This window comes from Prionailurus bengalensis, chromosome E1 (genome assembly GCF_016509475.1).
Source record: "Prionailurus bengalensis isolate Pbe53 chromosome E1, Fcat_Pben_1.1_paternal_pri, whole genome shotgun sequence".
Taxonomy (NCBI): domain Eukaryota; kingdom Metazoa; phylum Chordata; class Mammalia; order Carnivora; family Felidae; genus Prionailurus; species Prionailurus bengalensis.
In genome coordinates, this window is record NC_057347.1 from 13,121,727 (window position 1) to 13,142,792 (window position 21,066).

At 53.2% G+C, this 21,066-nt stretch overlaps 1 protein-coding gene across 4 annotated transcripts in view; it reads left to right on the plus strand.

Moving 5' to 3' along the window:
- The window catches only part of ATP2A3 (ATPase sarcoplasmic/endoplasmic reticulum Ca2+ transporting 3), a 34,503-nt gene extending 18,604 nt beyond the window's left edge, over window positions 1-15,899 (plus strand). Inside the window, exons 12-21 of one of the 4 annotated variants that reach the window (XM_043583373.1) lie at window positions 189-314; window positions 1,505-1,723; window positions 1,839-2,174; window positions 4,183-4,403; window positions 5,323-5,525; window positions 6,116-6,201; window positions 10,076-10,209; window positions 10,630-10,747; window positions 11,253-11,370; window positions 11,722-11,882. In XM_043583373.1, the coding sequence (XP_043439308.1) occupies window positions 189-314; window positions 1,505-1,723; window positions 1,839-2,174; window positions 4,183-4,403; window positions 5,323-5,525; window positions 6,116-6,201; window positions 10,076-10,209; window positions 10,630-10,747; window positions 11,253-11,370; window positions 11,722-11,867 (1,707 nt within the window). In that variant the 3' untranslated portion in view covers window positions 11,868-11,882. Of the gene's footprint in view, window positions 1-188; window positions 315-1,504; window positions 1,724-1,838; window positions 2,175-4,182; window positions 4,404-5,322; window positions 5,526-6,115; window positions 6,202-10,075; window positions 10,210-10,629; window positions 10,748-11,252; window positions 11,371-11,721; window positions 11,883-14,421 lie in introns of those variants that run through there. The other 3 variants (XM_043583371.1, XM_043583370.1, XM_043583372.1) reach the window with 3 other exon arrangements.
- Window positions 15,900-21,066: the final 5,167 nt, after the last annotated feature.

Genomic DNA, 21,066 nt, shown 5'->3' on the forward strand with positions numbered 1-21,066 from the left:
GAAGTGGCAACCTTTTGGCATTTCTCAAGCTGGAGAGGGAGATGGGGGCTTCCAATGCCAGGCTCAGAGGAGGATAGGCACCATCCCACAGGGAGCAGGAGGCTCTTCGTAGGATCGGGCAGCTGGAAAGAAAGCAGTGAGACTTGCTGGCTCTGCCTCTCACATCCTGACCCTCCTGGGCCCCGTAGGTCATCAAGCAGCTGATGCGGAAGGAGTTTACTTTGGAGTTCTCCCGGGACCGGAAGTCCATGTCAGTGTACTGCACGCCCACTCGCCCTGGCCTGGCAGCCCAGGGCAGCAAGATGTTTGTGAAGGTGGGGCCTGCCTAACTGGCCTAGGGCCGCTGCCCATGTGGAGTCCCTGGGAGATCCGATCTCCAGTGTTCTAAAGAGCCAGTGACTGCAGCTGTGGGAGACCAAGGGAGCTGTGAGGCCCACGGTCAAAGCAGCGGATCCAGAACGAGGGTGGTCAGCCTGCCGTGGGGCACTGGGAGCAGGATCTGGTCTTGGTGGAGATAAAGCCGGGGCTAGGCACCAAGGCCTGCCCCTCACCATGGTCCCAGCCCTGGGCTGAGAGGCACTGCCTCACCACATGACCTTGGGGTCACCTTTGCTCTTCCATGGGCCTCAGTCTCCCCATCCAAATGGCAGGATCAAGCTGGAAGGTCTCGGAAGCCTTTCACCTCTGATGAGGGGCATTGAGGTAGTTGGTGCCCATCTTTGGTGCTTCATGTTTTGGCAACTGAGTCCTAGAGAGGGAAGTCTCCCATCCAGACTTTTGCCCATAGCACTGTTACTGTCACTCCTTTTCAACCTAAAGTAGGAATCACAGCCCTAACTTCATGCTGAAGTGGAAGTTTTAACTTCTTTTGAAATGAAAAGGCTTCTGTATTGGGATTCAGGCTACTTTGAAAACTTAGCCACTTTGAAAACTCTCCTCTCTTTTGGGGAGAGGGAGAAGGCATGACAAAGGGCTCAGAAGCTATTCCCAGGCCCGGGGTGAGACCCAAGGTGAGACCCCAAGGCTACTGAGGAGCCTGTCACTCCGTCACATTTTCCCAGGGCCACACCCGCCACCCCTCAGCATGGCTGTGTCTCTGGTCCCCAGGCAGGGCTCAGCCTGCTTCCCGTTGCTGAACCCCCCTACAGAATTGGGATCCTGGTAGCACCAGGTTGGCAGGGAAACAGGGCATGTAGGAGGACTGCCAATCCTATTCCCACCCCCTGCCCCAGAGGCTGTAGCAGACCTTCTCAGCTCTGGATTGGTGGGGGGAGGGGGCCTCCCCACAGGCAGCTACTACCCCCCATTCCTTTTGGGTTTTTCCCAGTGGGGCCCCCTTGGTTTCCACTCTGAGCTTCCAGAGAATGGATTCTGGTCCATGCCTTGCTGTGTGTCCCCTTGGATGCCCTTTTCCCGTTTCTGGGCCTCAACTTCCTCTGTTGGGCAAGAGGGAAAGGAGGGGTCCTAACTGACAGAGTTACCTCTCCCCTCCCCCGTGACGCAGGGGGCTCCTGAGAGTGTGATCGAGCGCTGCAGCTCAGTCCGAGTGGGAAGCCGCACAGTACCCCTGAACGCCACCTCCAGGGAGCAGATCCTCGCCAAGATCCGGGATTGGGGCTCCGGCTCAGACACACTGCGTTGCCTGGCACTGGCCACTCGGGATGCACCCCCAAGGAAGGAGGACATGCAGCTGGATGACTGCAGCAAATTTGCGCAGTACGAGGTGCGTGCCAGGGCAGGGCCCAGGGCTGGGAGCCACGTGTCTCCCTGCCAGGGCCGGGTAGGTAGCAGCTTGAGCGTGGGCCCAGGCCCCACTTGCATCTGCGCCCTCCCTACAGATGGACCTGACTTTTGTGGGCTGCGTGGGCATGCTGGACCCTCCAAGGCCCGAGGTGGCTGCTTGCATCGCACGCTGCCACCAGGCCGGCATCCGTGTGGTCATGATCACAGGGGACAACAAAGGCACAGCTGTGGCCATCTGCCGCCGGCTTGGCATCTTCAAGGACACAGAGGATGTGGTGGGCAAGGCCTACACGGGTCGCGAATTCGATGACCTCAGCCCTGAGCAGCAACGCCAGGCCTGCCGCACAGCGTGCTGCTTCGCCCGTGTGGAACCTGCACACAAGTCCCGAATTGTAGAGAACCTACAGTCCTTCAATGAGATCACCGCCATGGTGAGGCCACAAGATGGGAGCCTAGTGGAGGTGGTGAGGAGTCGGGAGGGGGAGGAGGGTCACTGACCGTAGAGCTTGGAAAGAGCAACCCGTACAACATCTGCCCCTGCTTCATTCTTATTTTTTCGGCATTTTATTATAAAAAGTCTCAAGCACAAAAAGAAATTAAAATAGTTTTTTAGTAAACATCTATAATATCCACAATCTACACTCTACAAGTAACGTTCTGTTATATTTGCTTTGCACATACCTATCCATCTATCCATCCTTAATCCAGCTTTTCTTAAGTAAATTTCGAAGTAAATTGCAGGCATCAGTACACTTCACCCTCACATAATTTAGAATGCATACTCTATCTAGAGAGCAGCATTTCTTCGTGGTTCTATTTTTTTTCCTTTTTGAGGTAAAACTAACATGCAATGAAATGCACAAGTCTTAAGCATAGCATTCACTTGACATGTTTTGATAAATGCAGACACACCTTTGGGTGTCATCCAAACTCTTATCAAGATAAGGAATATTACCATGGAGACATGAAGTTCCCTCATGCACCTTCCCCATCAGGACCCTCTCCCACGACAGGCCATTTTTCCACCATAGATTGTCTGTCCTAGATTTTCACATGAATGGAATCATATAGTATGTATTCTTGTGTGTGGCTTCTTTGTTTTGAAATTTATCCACGTGGCTTTGGGTATCAGTAGATGATTGCTTTTTTTTTTTTTTTAAGCATTGAGTAGCGTTCCACTGTGAGTCAGTTTACTTATCTATTCACCTTTCAATGGACATTTTGTTTGGGCCCAGTTTTTGTTTTGTCTCATTCTTGATTACTAACCTATTCATCAACACTCAGCTGACTCTTGAACCCAGTCTCACCCCTGACCTGGCCTCTGTTGACCTCCAGCCCCCAGTTCTTTACTTTAATGCTGACCTGTGATCCAGTCTTGACCTTGATACTGAGCTGGGCACCGATCTTGACTTGACCATAATTATAATCTGGTTCTTGACTTTATTTTGACCTTCATATTGACTTGGTCCCTGACCTTGAACTTGACCATCTTAATCTGATTTTTACTTTGGGTCAGCCCTAAATGGGCTGCAGTCTTGACCTGCACCCTCACCTGATCCTTGACATTGACCTTGACCTCCAACCCAATACTTTTTGTAGACCTCAACTTTATGTGGCCTCTAATCTTCACCTTGACTGCAATTCCAACCTTGTCTGTGACATCACTCCTGATGTGGGCCATAACCTTGATTTGACGTTTGACTTTGACTTGACCTTTGCCTTAGTCTAGTTTTTTTTTTTTTTTTTCAACGTTTATTTATTTTTGGGACAGAGAGAGACAGAGCATGAACGGGGGAGGGGCAGAGAGAGAGGGAGACACAGAATCGGAAACAGGTTCCAGGCTCTGAGCCATCAGCCCAGAGCCCGACGCGGGGCTCAAACTCACGGACCGCGAGATCGTGACCTGGCTGAAGTCGGACGCTTAACCGACTGCGCCACCCAGGCGACCCGCCTTAGTCTAGTTTTTAATTTTGAGTCTGAGTCCAGTGTTGACCCTGACCTTCACTTTGGCTCCAGCCTTTACCTTAACTATAACACCCACCTGATCCTTTGCCTGGGCCACAACCTTGACCTCATCCCTGACTTAACCTTAACTTTGCCCTTAACCTCAGCTTTGTATTTTATACCACATCCAACCTGAATTTCATCTCTATCCTCATCAGTGACCCACTGTCATCCCCAACTCCACCCTCACCATCTTCTCTGACCTTAGAATTGACCTTCTCTTCAAATTTGTCCTTGTCTGCAATGCTTGGCTTCCCCCTCAGCCTCATACCCCAGCCCAATCTCTGAGCTCATTCTCAACCTCACCATTTGTTTTGTTCAGCTGTCTGCTTCCTTGGGGACATCCCCTGAGCTTAGGGATAGGCTTAGTTGAGAGGAGTCAAGGAGGTGGAAGAGAAGTTTCTCAGGCATGGTCCTACCTACCTTGGCCCCTAGACTGGAGACGGGGTGAATGATGCCCCGGCTCTGAAGAAAGCAGAGATTGGCATTGCCATGGGCTCCGGCACAGCTGTGGCCAAGTCGGCAGCTGAGATGGTGCTGTCAGATGACAACTTTGCCTCAATTGTGGCTGCAGTGGAGGAGGGCCGGGCCATCTACAACAACATGAAGCAATTCATCCGCTACCTCATCTCCTCCAATGTCGGCGAGGTTGTCTGGTGAGGCCCTGCATTTCCTGTTCCCAGCCCTCTGGACCAGCTCTAGGTCACTAAGGAAAATGCCTGTTGCTCGGATGGGGCTGTAGGTATAGAGGAACACATGCCCTGCCCTGGAGACGGCCTTCTAGGACCTCATCTCAAGGAGGGCAGGGCCTTGTCATTCTTCCAGAGGCCTTGGTGCTTCCCGGCCCCCAAGGAGATACCTAAAAAGTCCCTGTCATCCCTCTAGCCATAATCCCCACATTCACAGTTGCCAAGATGGGAGAACTAGCACTGCTCTGGGGCAGTAACGTGTTCACGTGTGTGTGTGAGTGTGTGCACACAGGTGTGTGCAAACATGGCGTGTGTACCCAAATGAAAGGTGTGGGTAGCCATGTGCATGTGTGCTCTTGTGCATCTTGAGGCAGAAGCAGAAGCACAGAGGATTTGTGCCAGCATCTAATTTGTACACATTTAGGTTCACGTGTGAGAGATGCCTGTGGGGGATGGTGAGCACATGTTTGCTTGGACACATGTGACTTCTGTCACCTCTGCTTGTCCGGGCAAGCATGTAGGTGTTTGCTTGTGTTTGTGCGATTGTATGGCCTGTGCTGTATTTACTTCTGTCTGTGAACAAATTGTATGTGCTCAGGCATGCATTGTCCACATGTGTACATGCCCTAGAGAGTAGTTCTGGCCTAAACAGGAGAGGCCTAAAGAGCAGAATCATCCAGCCTCCAGAGCTGAGATTAGGAGGCACGAGTGGTCCAGTGTGAAGCAGAGCCATGTATATGCAAGTCTCACTTGTGCACACACATAAGAACTAGAAAAGTGAGGTGGGGCTCCTGTGAAGACAGTAGGTGAGCTTCCCAGTCTAGAGTGTGAGGAGGAGCTGGGCTCTCCAGTTGCTGGGCCCTAGAGCCTCTGACCCTGGTTCCAGCATCTTCCTCACGGCAATTCTGGGCCTGCCGGAAGCCCTGATCCCTGTGCAGCTGCTCTGGGTGAACCTGGTGACGGATGGCTTACCTGCCACAGCCCTGGGTTTCAACCCACCAGACCTGGACATCATGGAGAAGCTGCCCCGGAACCCTCGTGAGGCCCTCATCAGTGGCTGGCTCTTTTTTCGATATCTGGCTATTGGAGGTGAGTGGGGCCCCAGCCCTCAGTGGGGTTTCAGGAGCTTCCTGAGAGCTTCTATCAGGGATCCTTGCAAACTGCAGACAGTATGACTCAGCCTGGCATAGGCCAAAGGAAGCTGTGTGGGCTCATCTAATGGAAAATACTAGAGCATTCCTCAGGCATGGCTGGATCCAGGCCTCAGTATCACTGGCCTATTTTGGCTCTGCCTCAGCTCCATTCTCGGACAGGTGCTCCTTGAGATGGAAAGATGGCTGCTGCAGCTGTAGCCCTCATGTTTACTCTCTTACAACCCCCAATTCAGCAGAAGAGAGAGTGTCCGTCAGTAATATGATCAAAGTCTCAGGCCTGTTCTTGGCCCACATTGGGCCACCTGCTTATCTCCTAGCCAGTCACCGTGGCCAGGGGTGTGGCAGATGTTGATTGCCAATCAGGGCCCACCACTGTCACTAAGGGTAGGTGCTATAAACCACATGGCTCAGAGAGGGAGAGGGCGGTTCCCTGACAGAAACTCAGGGCATTTTTAGGAAGGGGAAATGGATGCCAGAAAACCACAGCTATCCACTATAGCCAGCTTCCTCCTGCCCTCCTTGCAGTGTACGTAGGCCTGGCCACGGTGGCTGCCGCCACCTGGTGGTTCCTATATGATGCCGAGGGACCTCACGTCACCTTCTACCAGCTGGTAAGCAAGGATGGCCAGGGACTCTGTTGGGGTTATTTCTGAGGTAGAACTCACTGCCCAAGTTGTTGGAGCTCCAGGGGAAAGGGATCCGGAACTCAACGGTTGGCCAATGGCTGTCCCTCCTTACCCCCATACACTTACATAGACATCCACCATCTAAGGAGCAAAGCTCAGAAGCCACTGGAAACCTAGAGATAGCAGCCCAGCCCCAGAGCCAGAGAAGTGGTTACTGCTTCTCCCAGTCATTTGGTTAGGGGGCTGCCAAGGGGCATAAATGCCCAGAAGGATCTTGCCTTTATCAGGGAACCCCCAAAACATTGAGGGTTCAGAGATATGTAGAACTTCAGGTGGAGGGTCAATAAGGAGATTAAGAGGGGCACCTGGGTGGCTCAGTTAGTTAAGTGTCCGACTTTGGCTCAGGTCATGATCTCATGGTTCGTGAGTTCAGGCCCTGCGTTGGGCTCTGTGCTAACAGCTCAGAGATTGGAGCCTGCTTTGGATTCTGTGTCTCCCCCTTCACTGCCCCTCCCCCACCCATGTGCTCTCTCTGTCTCTCTCTCTCTCTCTCTCTCTCTTCAGAAATAAATATACATTAAATTTTTTTTAAATAAGGAGATTAAGAATGGAGGGAAGAATCTGCCAGGCTCTCCCTCCCCACCCCACCCCTATAACAACATGCTTCTCAAGAAAGGGATCCACTGACCTCTTGAAGTCACCTAGCTGGTACATGCCCACCACAGGGCTGGCTTAGCTCAGCACAGCTCTGAACTGAGCAAGCAAGGAGACCCCTCAGCTCTGTCTGTCAATCTGACCCTCTGTCTGGGCATCTCCTTTGCTTGAAAGAACCTTTGCAGTGAATCTGGCAATGTCAGTTTTGGAATTCTCATGTAAAGCTGAGAGCTGCAGGGATTTGGGATCTTTTTCCTCTGAGAGTGTCTGTCTTCATTACCTTCTTGTAGATAGAAGAGCTCAAAAGAGGGACCTGACTCATTGCCCCATCCTGCCTGGGGAGGCTCTGTGATGATTTCAGGCATTCTCGCAGTGTTCGTATCTAGGTACAGTCAGCTCAGGGACGCTTTTCTTGTACCCACCAGCCCTGAAGCTCATGGGCTCTCCTTTCTTGCAGCAGTGCAGAGCATAGGCCCATGCCCTCATCCCAAAGGCTCGTGCCCCCGAGCCCTTGGCAGAAGGCTCGGGCCAACCTCAGGCACCTCTGCTCATTTAGCTCCTGTGGGAGCAGCAAGATGCAGAGCAAGGGCGTGCTCACCATCCCGCTGCTGCCTTCTTCCAGCATTGTCTCAATTAACCTTCTTTATCTATAGATCTCAAATCTCCCAGGATCCCCCTCTCCCCCGCCACTGCGCTGTCACAATGTTTCTTCTGAGCCCAGTCCCAAAATTCCAGCTGGATACCTCCCCTGGGATGTCCCACAGGCCCATTGTATTCACTAAGTCCAAGATCAGATCTATCACCTTTCCCCAGATAATCCCTTTCCTTCATCCCCATCTCAGTTCTACTGCCTCCCTGGTCACCCATGCCAGCCAGACAGCTGGGGGTCATGGTCGACACATACCCCACGCCCACTACGAATTAGTCCCCAGTCCCCTTGGTGCCAACTTCCCAACTGTCCTCAGGTCATTCCATTTCTCATTTATCCATCTGGTTAAGAAATGGCTATTGAGCACCAACTGTATGCCAGGCACAAATTAGTAGTGACCAAGCAGGCAAAGTCTCTGGAAAGAGCTGGGAAGAGCATGGCAGTGGGCGTTCACATTTTAAGGTGAGAAGTGCTGCAGCAGAGAATGCAGGTGTCTCTGAGACTTGGAGGTGGTCAAAGGTTAGACCTAAGGTAGAACTTTCAGCTTCAGATGCTGGAATTTCAGCAGAACTGACTAGAGCCCTCTCCCCCTCCCCCGCCTGCTTGGTTCCTGAAGAAAGCTGTCAAAAATGCAGCAGTGACTAAGAGCACAGAGTATGGAGCCTGGATCCAGGCTGCCCGGGGTTCAAACCCTAGTTCCACCACACACCAGCTGTGTAACTCTGGACAGGCTACTTAACCTCTCTGTATTAGTTTCCTTATCTACAAAATGGATAATAATAGAACTGCCTCAGCCTCATAAGGCTATCAGGAGGATTAACTGAATCAATGCTTGTCAAGTGCTTAGACCAACATCTGGCACATAGCAAGAGCTACGTACAGATGAATTAAGTTAATGAAACACAGAGGAGGCCTTGCAGCATAAGGTAAATAGGAAATAGCCAGAGAGGCAAAGGGAAGGAATAGGCAGAACAGTGGCTTCACCCAAAGAAACAGGCCCCCACCACCACAAGGCTCATGATGAAACTAGGAGACTGAAGTTTCAGCCCGATGTACCTTCTAATCAATTCAGGAGGCCACTCTATGACCCATGACCTGGGGCATAATGTACGCATGTGGCAGAGGCACACAGGTAAAACCCAGAAGGTTTAAACTGGACAGTGTATTTATCTATTGAAACCTCTTAGTGTGATCCTTTTTGTATTTTTTCCCTCTGCACATGCATAAGGATCTAGGCGTGCACATGCCTGAGTGGGAGGTGTGTATACGGCATTTGTATGTACATGTGTACACAGGCCATTGAGATCTGGAAAGGCGGGGGGGTGGGGGGGTGCTGACCACAGTGGCACAGCAGGCAGGGGCATTTGGTCTTCTTGCTCTATGATCAGTGCCAAATAAAAACATGCCAAATAAAAACGGAGCTCGATTTGGGGAGAAAATCCCACTGCTGGCTTAAATGAGATAAGAACCTCCATCTCTTTGTTAAAATAAGAAATCTGACCAAGCCTTAGTCTTTTGTAATTTTTTATCCTGCGTGAGGGAGAAAAGGAAAGTGCTAGCGGCCCCTTCTGGCTGAAAGTCACCTTACCCATATTTATGCAGTGTGGGAAAACAGGGATGTATTTACTGGACAGGAGCTCAGACAGCCGGTCATTTTACAGGCTTCTCTTTGAGGGTTATTTTTACAGCATGTGATTCCAGTTTCTGAACCTTTAGCTTAAAAGATCTCTGTGTTCAGAGGAGAGTCCAGAGAACAAACTTATATTACTAGAGAACAGAGCTGTTTAACAGTTATGAACATTCACACTCATCCCAGTAATGCAAAAGAGAACAAGCCAGAAGTTCTCATACATGGCCTCAGCTCAGCATCTTATCACAGAAGAATCTGTGAGCAAAGTTTATGAACAGGAAGAAAACTCTCCCCCGGGGCCGCAGGGGCAAGAGCCACTTCCCTTATCAAGCCCCGAGAGCTTCTTCTTAATTACGAAGAAGCTGTGTAGTAAGCCTGCACCTAGCAATTCATTAATCCATGTTGTAAGCAAAAGGCAAGTGTGGTAGAGCTCAATTTCAGTGGCAGAATTGGAGGGAAGTATGAGTGGAATCTTATTTAATGGTGATTGGGAGTACATGCAGCCTTTGTCTACCCACCAAAGGTGAATTCTATTCAAACAATTTGGCTGATTGGTTTTCATATGCATTTATTTATTCTGTGGTCTCAGGTAATCACCACCCTCAGTCCTGCATCCCCAGTATTCAGGACTCCCCAAGCACCTTCAGGGTAATGCCTGCATCCTCCCTCTGATCCCAGGGCCCTCTGCTGTCCTCCCCATCCTAATGCTAGCTTCTCCTTTCTCTGGAACAGCGTAGTCCCTCTGACCCCATCCTGGGTAGGCACCCCTCCTTGGGCCCACCCCATGGCAGCACCCTGCCCACTGGTTGTATTATGTCCTCAGATATAGGCTGAGGACGGAGTGAGGCTTCCCTCTTCCCCCACACTGGCCCCTCCATGACCACTGTTCTCCCCAACCCCACCCAACCCCACCTTGGTGCCCTCAGAGGAACTTCCTGAAGTGCTCCGAGGACAACCCACTCTTTGCTGACATTGACTGCGAGGTCTTCGAGTCACGCTTCCCCACAACCATGGCCTTGTCTGTGCTGGTGACCATTGAAATGTGCAATGCCCTCAACAGGTGGGCTGGGCTGAGGGGCCCGGAGTGGGTTGAGGGATGGGGGGTGAGGCCTAAGTGTGGGGGCTGAGGATCAGAGGGGTCCAGAAGAGGGTTTTGAGGATGAGTGGGGCCAGAATTGAGATCTAGGGAACAATGAGGGCCAAGATTGGGGTCTAAAGAAACGGAGGGGCCAGGATTGGGTCTGAGGGACAGAGAAAGGAGGTTCAAGCTCTAAGGACAGGCTGCTGGGGGGCTGAACAGACAACTGTGACACATCCCTCCCAGCTGCACTGGCCTCCCAGAAGCACTCCAGTCTACAGGCCCAATTAGGGAAATTCTGAGGCTCAGGCCACTCCCTGCACCTCCACATGGGTGGATGGGTGCCCACCGCAGGGCCTGCTCCCATCCTGGCCCAAGATGAGTATCCTGTACCATTGGCAGTGTCTCGGAGAACCAGTCGCTGCTGCGGATGCCACCCTGGCTGAACCCTTGGCTGCTGGCAGCTGTGGCCATGTCCATGGCCCTGCACTTCCTCATCCTGCTGGTGCCACCCCTGCCCGTGAGTTTCTGCCCCACTCCAAACCCCTTCTGCAACAGGGTCCAAACCTTCCTTTAACATTTCTGGCCCTGGGTTGGTCACTGGGCCTCTGTGGACCCTTTTGCTATGGAAAGCCTGGAGGACTGGGAGTGGGGAGATCTGAAGGTGCTTGGTGCACACAGCCTGTGCTTCAGGAGCCCTCAGACTTGGGGAACAGAAGAGGTGGAGACCAGACTTCTTGTTCTGGGGAATTTCCCAAGGCTAGGGCAGGAGGAAATACTATGCTCTTCCCCAGTACAGAATGCCTCCCACTTCTCAACAGGACCAACAGGATTTGGTCCTTGGCTAAGGGCAGGGGAGGGCACTTCTGGCAGGGGAAACAGAGTGGACAAAGATCTGGAGGTGGGACCTCAAGGAGCATCTTGGAGTTGCTCATGTCGGGTCCATTGCAGCCCAGGTGTATGAAGCAGGTGGATCACGGGGACATGAGAAGTCCTTCCCTTAACCAAACCTCCCCACTCCCCAGCTTATTTTCCAGGTGACCCCACTGAGTGGGCGCCAGTGGGTAGTGGTGCTCCAGATATCTCTGCCTGTCATCCTGCTTGATGAGGCCCTCAAGTACCTGTCCCGGAACCACGTGGATGGTGAGTAGGAAGCCCCAGACCCTCCCCACCCTGCTTGCCTCTAGCCTGTTTCCCTGCCCACTTCCCTGCCTGCCTCTGCTCCCAGGCGGCAACGGGCTGGTGCCAACTTCAGCCTCCCTGTCTATACAGAGAAAGAAGTATTCTTGGATCACCAAGTAGAGGACAAGAAGGGGCTCTGCTCTGGTGGCTATGACTCACGATACCTGCAGGGTCTTGTGCTACAAGGGCACAGCCAGCAGGATCACTACTCAGGGCCATGCTGCCTCCCTCTCCTCACTTGCCATCCACCCTGCATGGCCAGGCCCAGTGTGCCCTTCTCTGGGCCTTGGCCTCTGACTTCTCTGAACCCAGCCTGTCTTAATGCAGATATTCTCAGGGCAGTCTCCCAGGCATGGAGTGAGCAGCCACTGACCACCTCCAGGATCCCAGACCACACTGGATTGGCCTCTTTGGTGTTACCTTGTAGGAGGGTGGAAGAGGGGGTTCTCTGTTTCTAAGCTCACAGCTCTGGGTCTGCCTTGATCCAGTAATAGAGGAAGAATGGCAGGGTCAGCATTGGAGGCAGTGTTTAGAGGAGGGGGCTGGGGCATGGCATCCATCTGCCAGCTTCTGCTGGTGGAGGAGCCTGAGAGAGTAGGTGATTCTAACCTCCCAAGGACGAGGGAGGCACCATCTTCTCACTGCCAGAGCTGCCTAGAAATGGAAGAAGGCAGGGATGAGAAACTCCCTGTTCCTGGGAGTTTGAGCCAAGGCAGTAGCCCCGTGGCCAGATTGCTAGGGAGGGTCTGGATTAGTCCCAGCCATAGCCCAAGGCCTGCACTGGAGCAGCTGGGTCCTTGAGGGTCATCTCAGGCAGGAATGTGTCACGGCCCCAGGGGAGGAAGCCTGGAGTTGGGGGGAGGGCTATAAATAGATCACGTGCTTGTCATTCCATAGGGGCCAAGGCGATCAATTGGCTTCTGTCTCACACTGGCCAACCCTCCTAGACGCTGTAAACATTTTATCTTATTAAAGGGACTAAAACAAGTTGGCCTTCTTTCTCTGGAGAAGCTGGCCCACCACAGGTCTGTCCATAGTGTGACCAGACCATTTAGAGGTAGAAGTAGGTACTCAGCCAAAGCAAGGCCTTGTTGGGACCCACGGGTGAGGTAGCGGGAGCCAGACAAGGCATTTTGCCCCCAGTATGGTTCTTTCTGACCCACCCACCGTGGACACTCCTAGGGAGCTGAAGAAGGAAATAGGACTGTCACCTAAAACTCCACCCTTGGGGGCCCAGGGCTTCTCCATTTCTGGCTGAAGCACAGAGGTGACCTACCAGGAATTCTGCTGGCCGGCCTTGATCACGCTAACTCACCTGGGAAGTCAGGCCTCATTGGCAGCTGGGGCAGTTTCTCTGTCTTCCCTGAGAGCCTTCCCTAGCAGCCATATCTACTAAGGAGTTCAGCACATTTTCTTGAGAAAACTTAGAACTGAGAAAATTTCTCAGCCAATGGGGAAAAGCCTATGTTCGGGACTGGCTGGCACATGGTAGAAGCTTCCTGGCCTGAGAGGAGGGAAGGCACCTAACAGGACAGGGCAGGTTGGAAGGGCTAGGCAAGAAGCAATCCCTGCTGGCTAAGGGTTGCAGGTGATTTCCAGAAGAGACAAGATCTAAGCAGAGGTTCAAACGGGGAGGATGGAACTTGGGGGTGAAAGGGCTGGGCTAGCATGGCTTGGCGTCTCTAGTGGGGCTGGGGCTCAGAGTGCAGGGTAGAGAAGTGAGGCTCCAGTGTGGAAAGGGCCTCGAATGCCAAGGTAAGGACCCTGGGCATTATCCTCATGGCAGTGTGAGCCACAGAAGGGTAGAAGCATGGAAGGGACTGGGGTAACCATGGAGGACAGATGGGAGGGTCAAAGCAGGGAGGCTGATGAGCTGTGTTGAGCTGGTCTAGGGGGAGACACTGAGTCCCAGCCCAGGGCGAACTGGTCCTGGGCAACACCTCCATCTCCACCATTAACCTGAGATGTTGACTATGGTTCTGGTGAGGCGTGGCTTGAAAGGGCGGTACCCTGCTGTAGGGAGTGGCTATGGGGCCCACGGGAAAGCCTCAGGCTGGGCACCTGCAGCCACATCTGAGAGGTGGCCTGGTGTGTGCCTGCCACAAGCCCAGACAGCTCTGCCCTGTGTGGCTGCAGAGTCCCTTGGGCCTTCTAAAGCCGGATGGGGCGGGGGTGAGAGAGGGGACCCTGTTACATTCCCAGCCAGCCTGGTGGCCTTTTAGGGAAGTTTTACTGAGGCCTGATACTTATAAGCTTCCCTATGATTTATGAGGGATGTGTCCTGGGGAGAATTGCAGATGCTGGGTCATCCGCAGGGGGTAGGCGAGGGGGGGTGGTCCTCTTGCCCCATCTCTTGGCCATACCTAGGTGTGACTGAGCAGCTGTCAGGCAGAAGCCAAAGGGCCAGACCGAGGGGAAGGGAGGCCTAGAGGAGCTGATCTGGGAGAGTCCAGAATGCGAGGGGGGCTTGCACTTTATTCTGAAGGCAATGGAGAGCCATCAAAGGGGATGACAGGCTGGATTTGTAATGTGATGCCAGGGGCAGGAGGGTGATGGTGAGGTAAGATGGGGGCTAAGAGCAGGGCTGAGAGGACTTGAGGCATGGGGCAGCAGGAGGAAGAGAACTCGAGAGACATCGGTGGTAGACTCAGCAAGCCTGAGTCTATGGGATGAACAAAGAGTTAATGCCACCAGTTTCTGGATGTCGTCATGCTAGGTAGTGGTTCCCCAAACTGAAAACTGAGAGGAAAATATGCCCTGGAGTGGGCTGGAGGTGTTGATAGAACATGTGGAGTGAAGGAGGCCCAGGGGGCATCAGGGAAATGTGCCCGGGCAGCAGCTGGATATGTGGAGCTGCATCAGAAGACTCAGTGGAACTGGGTCCCCTGACTGATACCGTGGGAGAATGCAGCTGTCCCGAGAGAAATGGAGGGTGGGAGGGGCCATACAGAACCAGTCTGGCTGTGTACCGTCACACATACATCTCAGCATACTCTTGGGTCTTTCTTCCAGAAGAAAAGGACAAGAAGTGAGTGCTGGGAACAGAGTGGAGTCTCCAGTGCGTACCTCAGCCTGATGATGCCCAAGCGTTCACTCCTACTCCCCACACTGCCGTCACGCTCACCGCTTGCTCACTGGGCCCTGCCGAGGGTCTCTGTCCTTGCTTCCATATGCATGGGGGCTGTGCAACTCATGCCTCTGGGACTCTCCTGGGAAGTTCACCCCTGACGTTCCAGCTCCAGAGCAGCAGCCTAGGAGGGGCCTGCCCAGAAGCCAGAGCTGGAAGCAGATCCAGACATGCAGAGGCCTCTACCCCCAAATCTATGAGCACATTCTGGAGCAGGCACCCCCTTGCTTGGAGGCTGGGCATTTTACTTGGTCACTGGTGCTTCTGTACTGATGGAGGACTCCTGGAGTTCCTGCTAGCTCTGACCTCTCACTTAGTGCCTGGTCTGGGGCCTGGTCAGCGGGACGGGGGGCGGTGAAGGGGAGGACATCTGGGCCCAGCTGTGCACAGTGAGGGCAGACAACCCCCCTCCACTTTGCTCTTTTCCCACAAAGTTGGCACGTGAGGGTTTGAGCCTCTTACTGTTTATATGTGCAGGGGGTTGAAGGGTCAGTGGGAGGGAGATGGTAGTGGGGGGGGGTTGCTGGGTAAGGATCCCCTTCCCAGGAGACAGCTGGCTTGGCTGCCTCAGTTCTGGACACTCCCAGACTGAGATTTCCCTGTCCTAAGCAAATGAGACATGCCAAGTCTCGTTGCTGTCCAGTCTGCCAAGCAGAGGCTGGATTTGCCCTCCATGTCCCTGGTGCCTAAGACCCCAGACATCCTTGGGTACCTGATCACTGTGCCCTCTCAGCTCAACCCTGTGTGCACCATCCCACAGTCTGCATGGCTGGGTGATTCTGAGTCTTCTAGACTCTTGGCCTCACTCTTCACCTCCAACCCCACATATCCGTGAGCTGAAAGGATGTCACTAAGAATGGCTAGTTACCCAACAGCACTTACTCTCCCTCCCTCATTGCTGGAAGAATGTGTGTCCATTGTGGATCATGTTGGATGATGGGAAAAGAGCGTTTGATGGACATAAATGTTCTTTTAATTCGGCTCTTGCCCCTCTGGCGAAAATTAGGCATGGAAGAAAACAGTGGGTCAATGTACATCCTCACCCCTCCTGGAGAGTATACCAAGTGATTCTTTTATGTGTAAATCAAGACTCACATCCCTGTCCTGGTCCCCAGAATCAAAAAGCCCCCTTAGCCTGCCTTGCAGACAAATGGGCTCCGGGCTCTGTGGCCTCTTACCACACCTTTCTTCCCTCCCCTCTCTCAGTCAGGCGGGGCTCCCCTGGGCACTAGCCCACAGAGATTCTCTGCTTCTGTCCTGCTGAAGGGAAGGGAGATCTTGAGGTGGGGGATGGTGGGAGGGCCCTGAACCCACCTGTTGACGTGAAGTTGGTAGAGAAATAAAGGCTGAGTGCCGGGGGCAATGGAGGGTCATCACCATCTGTTTTCCTAATGAGGCTCCACCATCTGCCCGTGTGTCTACCTGAGCTGTCACCAGCTATACCCACCTCACCTCTGGGAACAAGAGTCGAGGTCTGGGGTTCCCACATTGCCAGCCAGGGATTGCCCTCTTCCTCTGAGATAAGGCACTGACTTCCCCAGCCACTCCCAAATGGCAGAGACACAACTCTGCTCCTCACAGGGACAGCACTTGATAGTTGGTGCATGTGTTCAAACCCCCTGCACATGTTAAGACTCACATGTCATCAGTGAGGAAACAGGCTGGGAGGGGTTTACGACTTGGTCTGGGGCAGGGCTAGGCCTGGAACCTAAATATCAGGGGCCTCCAGCCCTGACTATTCTGTGGGTCCTGAATCTCTCCCTGAGGTTTCTCGCTCTGCTTCCTTGCCCTCCTTGAACCCCAAGGATGCCTTCAATTTCTGACCCTTCCAAGCCCAGCTCAAAGGCACCTCTCCATGGCTTCCTTCAGCTCACATTGTCCAAGACCCTTTGAGAGGCTGCTTGATATTAACTCCTGACTCACCCAGGTGACCCTGCCCTCTGGGAGCAGGGGCTCTGCAAAAGGAATAGCTGTGCATCCCCATCTCCCTGATTCTCTTCCTCTGTAGGGAAGATTCATTCATGAAGTTTCTGTATCTAATCCTTTGCCCAGCTGCCTTGGGAAGGGAAATCAGGCCCTGCCCACAGAGCCAGAGACAGGACTGACTTTGGAATTTGCAAGCTGAGTACAAAATGAAAATGCGGAGCCCTTTGTTTAAAAAGTAAGAGTTTCATAACAGTGACAGCAGAGCATTAAAACCAAGACCAGGGCCTTTCTGAGCATGGGGTCCAGTGCACCTTCATAGAGCACACATCCATGAAGCCAGCCATGACTGGAAGAGACAGAACTCGCCCTTAGGAGCTCCTAGACTTTATGTGGGGGGAAGGGCAAGATTTGGCACACGGCTCACAGCTGGAGCCAAGGAGGGGCAGGATGCTTCCTTCTGCGTGGTCCATCACTAGGACCTCTCAGATCCCCAAACCTCTGCATACTCTGCATCTCCCTCGGTGCCCAGCCAGCTCCTTGAGATGGGCCAAGCCAGGGGTTAGGGCTCCATTTTACGGATAAAAGATCCCCAAGACTCTGAGAGCCTGACTATGTAGCTGATTTCCTCATGATGTATAGGCAGAGCGTGGAGCTAAGATGGACTTGGGGGGCTTGCTTAGGAGACAGGGCAGCTCCAGGACTTCCATCAGCTGCTGGAGGTCATGGGCAGGCCGGCTTCACCTCTGCCCCCACCCAAGCCTGCACAAACCCAGCCTTGCCAGCTCACAGCATGGAGCCTGGCAGGTCAGGATGGAGCAGCCAAGGTAAACAGAGGTTTCCTACCTCACAGCCACTCACCCAAGAGGGAGTTCTGGGGCAAGCCCCGGCTCACTTTGCACTGGCTCAGGGATGGCAGCTGCCAAAATGTCCGTGGCCTTGTCCTGCCCCCTCCATTGGCCCATGTTATGCTCCCCATGCCTCCCATGCTACACCCCTCACAGGGGTAGGAGAGACCTCATTGGGGCCGCACCGGGAGAAATGGAGGTACAAAATCAGAAAATGACCTAATGTCCACACAAAGAACTGAACTCAACTGTCTATGGTAGCTTTACTCATCACAGCCCCAAACCGAACACAACCCAAATGACCATCAACGGGGGAAGGACAACAAGCTGTGGTATGTCCATACGACAAGAATACTTCTCAGTGAAAAAAAGGAGCAAGCTATTGATATATGCCACAGCATGGATGAAGCTTAAAACCCTTGTGCTGAGTGAAAGAAGCTCATACTGTGCAATTCCACCTCCATGAAATTCTAGAAAAAGCAAAACAAATCTAGTGACAAAACAGATCAGTAATTGGCTGGGGGTTGGGGAGAGATTGACAGCAAAAGAACAGGAGGGAACATTCTAAGGTGAGAGATGACGGGTGGGGGTGGGGGTGACATGCATTTGTCAAAACTCATCAAACTCTGTGCCTAAAATGGGTACATTTTATTGTATGTCAGTTACTCCTCAATACAGTTGGATTTAGAAGAAAAGATAGAGGTAGGAGCCCGAGGAGGTGGGTGGGCACGTGGCTGCCACGTGGGTGTAAAAGTTTCAGCAACATCAGGAGGCAAGGAGACAAGCCTCCCAAGGAGCGCTCAGTGTTTAGGGGGCAGGGACCTAGGTCGGCCCAAGGAGTCCCCATATTCCAGGGGCAGGAAGTGGATGGGGACCAAGAGGAAATGACTCAAAAGGATGGAGGAGAACCAGGGGGTTGTGATGCCTCAGATGCTGGGGAGAAGGGGCTCCGGCCAGGTCATGGCCCACAGCTGGGGAGGTTAGAAGAGGCCAGAGAAGCAGTGCAAGGTCTGGGAGAGGCCGACCATGAGGACCCCTGCTGTGGCCTCCCCATAAATGCCTGCCCCTACAACCTCCCCTTGACAGTGTCTGTACACTGGCCCAGGGCCCTGTGCTGGCCATCATCTAAGGAGTCGAGTGGCGTTGAGCGAGCCCTGGGACACCGACGGGCCCGGTGTGGGGGACTGGCCTGAACTCTTCAAGCAGAGGTGTTATCCCTGCAAGTCAGGGACCCTGAATGGCTAAGGAGACCATTGGAATCTGTGCTGACCCCCTTGAGGGCCTGGGCTGGCCTCCAGGACGGACACAGGCCCCCTCTACACTCCATAGAGCGGCTAAATTTAGCCAGGCAGAGGAGGCTGTCCTGGGGCTGAGGGCTTGGCAGCACTGCTTTGTCTCCCTACAAGGTCTGGCCCAATACCAGAGCCAGCCACTTGGCCTTTGGGCTTATAAGGTCTGGCAGCTCTCAAATACTGGAGTCTCAGGGTGGGCTCTGGGCCAAGCTCTCAGACTTTGGGGAGCCTCCTCTCCAGCCACTGGCCGGCACGGGAGCTACTTAGGCAAGGCACTCAATTTCTAGAGCCTCAGTTTCCTTATCTGTAAAATGGGGGGTTTCGGTGCTTACATCACAGGGCTGTTTTCAATAAAATCTGTGGAGTGTGAAAGCACCACGTCCCCTGTAAACTCTGATCCCTGCCCTGCCCACCCCTGCTCCCCACAATGCCTAGAACAATCACAGATGTCTGTCCCTGGGGATGCTGGAGTGGGGGCAAGGGCGGGAAAACATAGTCCTGGATGGAAAGATGCATTTTAGAACCAGTGAAAGATGCATTGATCCTATCAGGTGCCTCTCTTACTCTGGCAAAGTTACTAGGAAAAAAGAGATCTGGGAAGAGAAATGCAATTGCTTTTACTTCTTTTTCTTTGGGGCGTGCTCTAGATATGAAAACCTCAAGTGAAATAATCCTCCATGACAGTCTGTTTTCTGAATGTCAGGGTCAGAACTGAGGCTCTAACAGGAGCAGATGTGTGTGCTCCAAGCAAGGGTGTCTGAGCAGCTAAGGAGACCCATTGGAGCCTTGTGCCAAAACCCCTTGAGGGCCTGGGCTGGCCTCCAGGATGAGCAGAGGCCCCCTCTGCACCCCACCGGCCACTAAATTTAGCCAGGCAAAGGAAGCCATCTGTCCATTGGTCCATCTGTCTGTCAGCAAGCCTGGCTCCTTGGAACGGGGGAGAGGGGAGAAGAAGGAGGAGGAGGTGGAGGAGGTCACGGTGATGGTATCCAAAGGGCAGATACAGATTGGAGGATGACTGCCTGAATTCCTTTGCCCCCTCCTCCTCCCCTCACCTAAGTGCCGGCTGCCCTCCTTAATATCCAGGAATCATGGGAGGAGAGGGACACAAAGATGGCTCAGGTGATGCCAGCATCCACCCCGGCTCTTCATCACAAGCAATTCATGTCCTGGGACCTGCTATTCCAAGAGCCACGGGATCAGCTGGAAAGAGAATAGGCCCTTTTGTGTGGGATCAAGACCAGGCCGAGGGGATGTGATCCCCTTAGGTCTGGCTCCCAGCATCTCTGGATTTTTTGCTTAGAAAATCCCAGGACATGGTTCTGGCCTGCCCTGCTTGACGGTGGCATTGGACACACAGTTGAGTCTGAGACTGGCGAGACTGATCTGTCTGAAAGGGGGATTGGCCCAGGGTGCTGCAAGAGGCCACGGACCTGCCCTCGGTTGGGGCCTTTGCCATCCAGAGAGCAGCTCTGCTCAGGCACACCTGGGATTTCCAGCCCTTGGGTCTGGTTCCCTGACTAGAGCAATTTCCCAGCTAATTTCCCAGCCATGAAGAAGACTCTTATCAGCCCTCAGGGTGAGGCAGTTTGGACTGCAGGGGAGCGCCCTACACCCCTGGGACACCCAGCCTCCACCTCCCACCTCTAGAGGAAGACCCAAGGACACCTGGCCTGGTTTGAGGGGCAGCCAGCAAGGCCTTCCTGCTTCAAGCTGAAGCCTCCAGTACCACCCAGGGTGAGCTTGGGCAATTCATTTCTCTTCTCTGAGCTCATTTCTTCATCTGCAAAACAAGGCATGGGGTTGGAGGAGGCCTCTGGCTCTAGGGCTCCAAAAGCGAACATGAGGCCTCTGCCCCATCCCAGTCCCCGGGGCCTTGCATTCCTGCCCTGAGCTGGGGTTGAAGACAGGGATACAGAGGGGCTCTACCCCAAGATCAATAGTGGCCTCTGGTTTTTGTTTTTGTTTTCTTTTTTTGTCCTCAGCATTATTGGGACTCACCTGGCTAGGGCCTCTACCTATGAAAGAAATCCATTATCATCCCCATTTCACAGATAAGGACACAAGCTCAGACAGGTGAGGCAAATAACCCAAGCCCTCACAGGCAGCTAGTGGCAAAGCCAAGGGTATTAACCAAGGCCATCTGCTGTTAGGCTTACCCGGATGCATCTGAGGGAGCCCAGTGGCAATGTGTAACTGATGTGGCCCTTGACTCTTCTAGGCACTTGCCTCCCTCTGCTTGTTTCAGGGAGGTGGAGGCCTGGCTAGGACAGGACAGGGCAGGTGATGGGAGAGGAGAGGTAAGCTATAGAGATGCCAGCCCAATGCTAAGGTTGATTGGGCACAGGCCAGCCTTGGACTCGGACAGGTGGATGGAAGGTGGTCTACAAGGACAGAGGTGGGGGTCCTGTCACAGGCTCTGGAAGTATCAGGTAGCTGGACCAGAAATGTCCTACGTCCTCTTCTG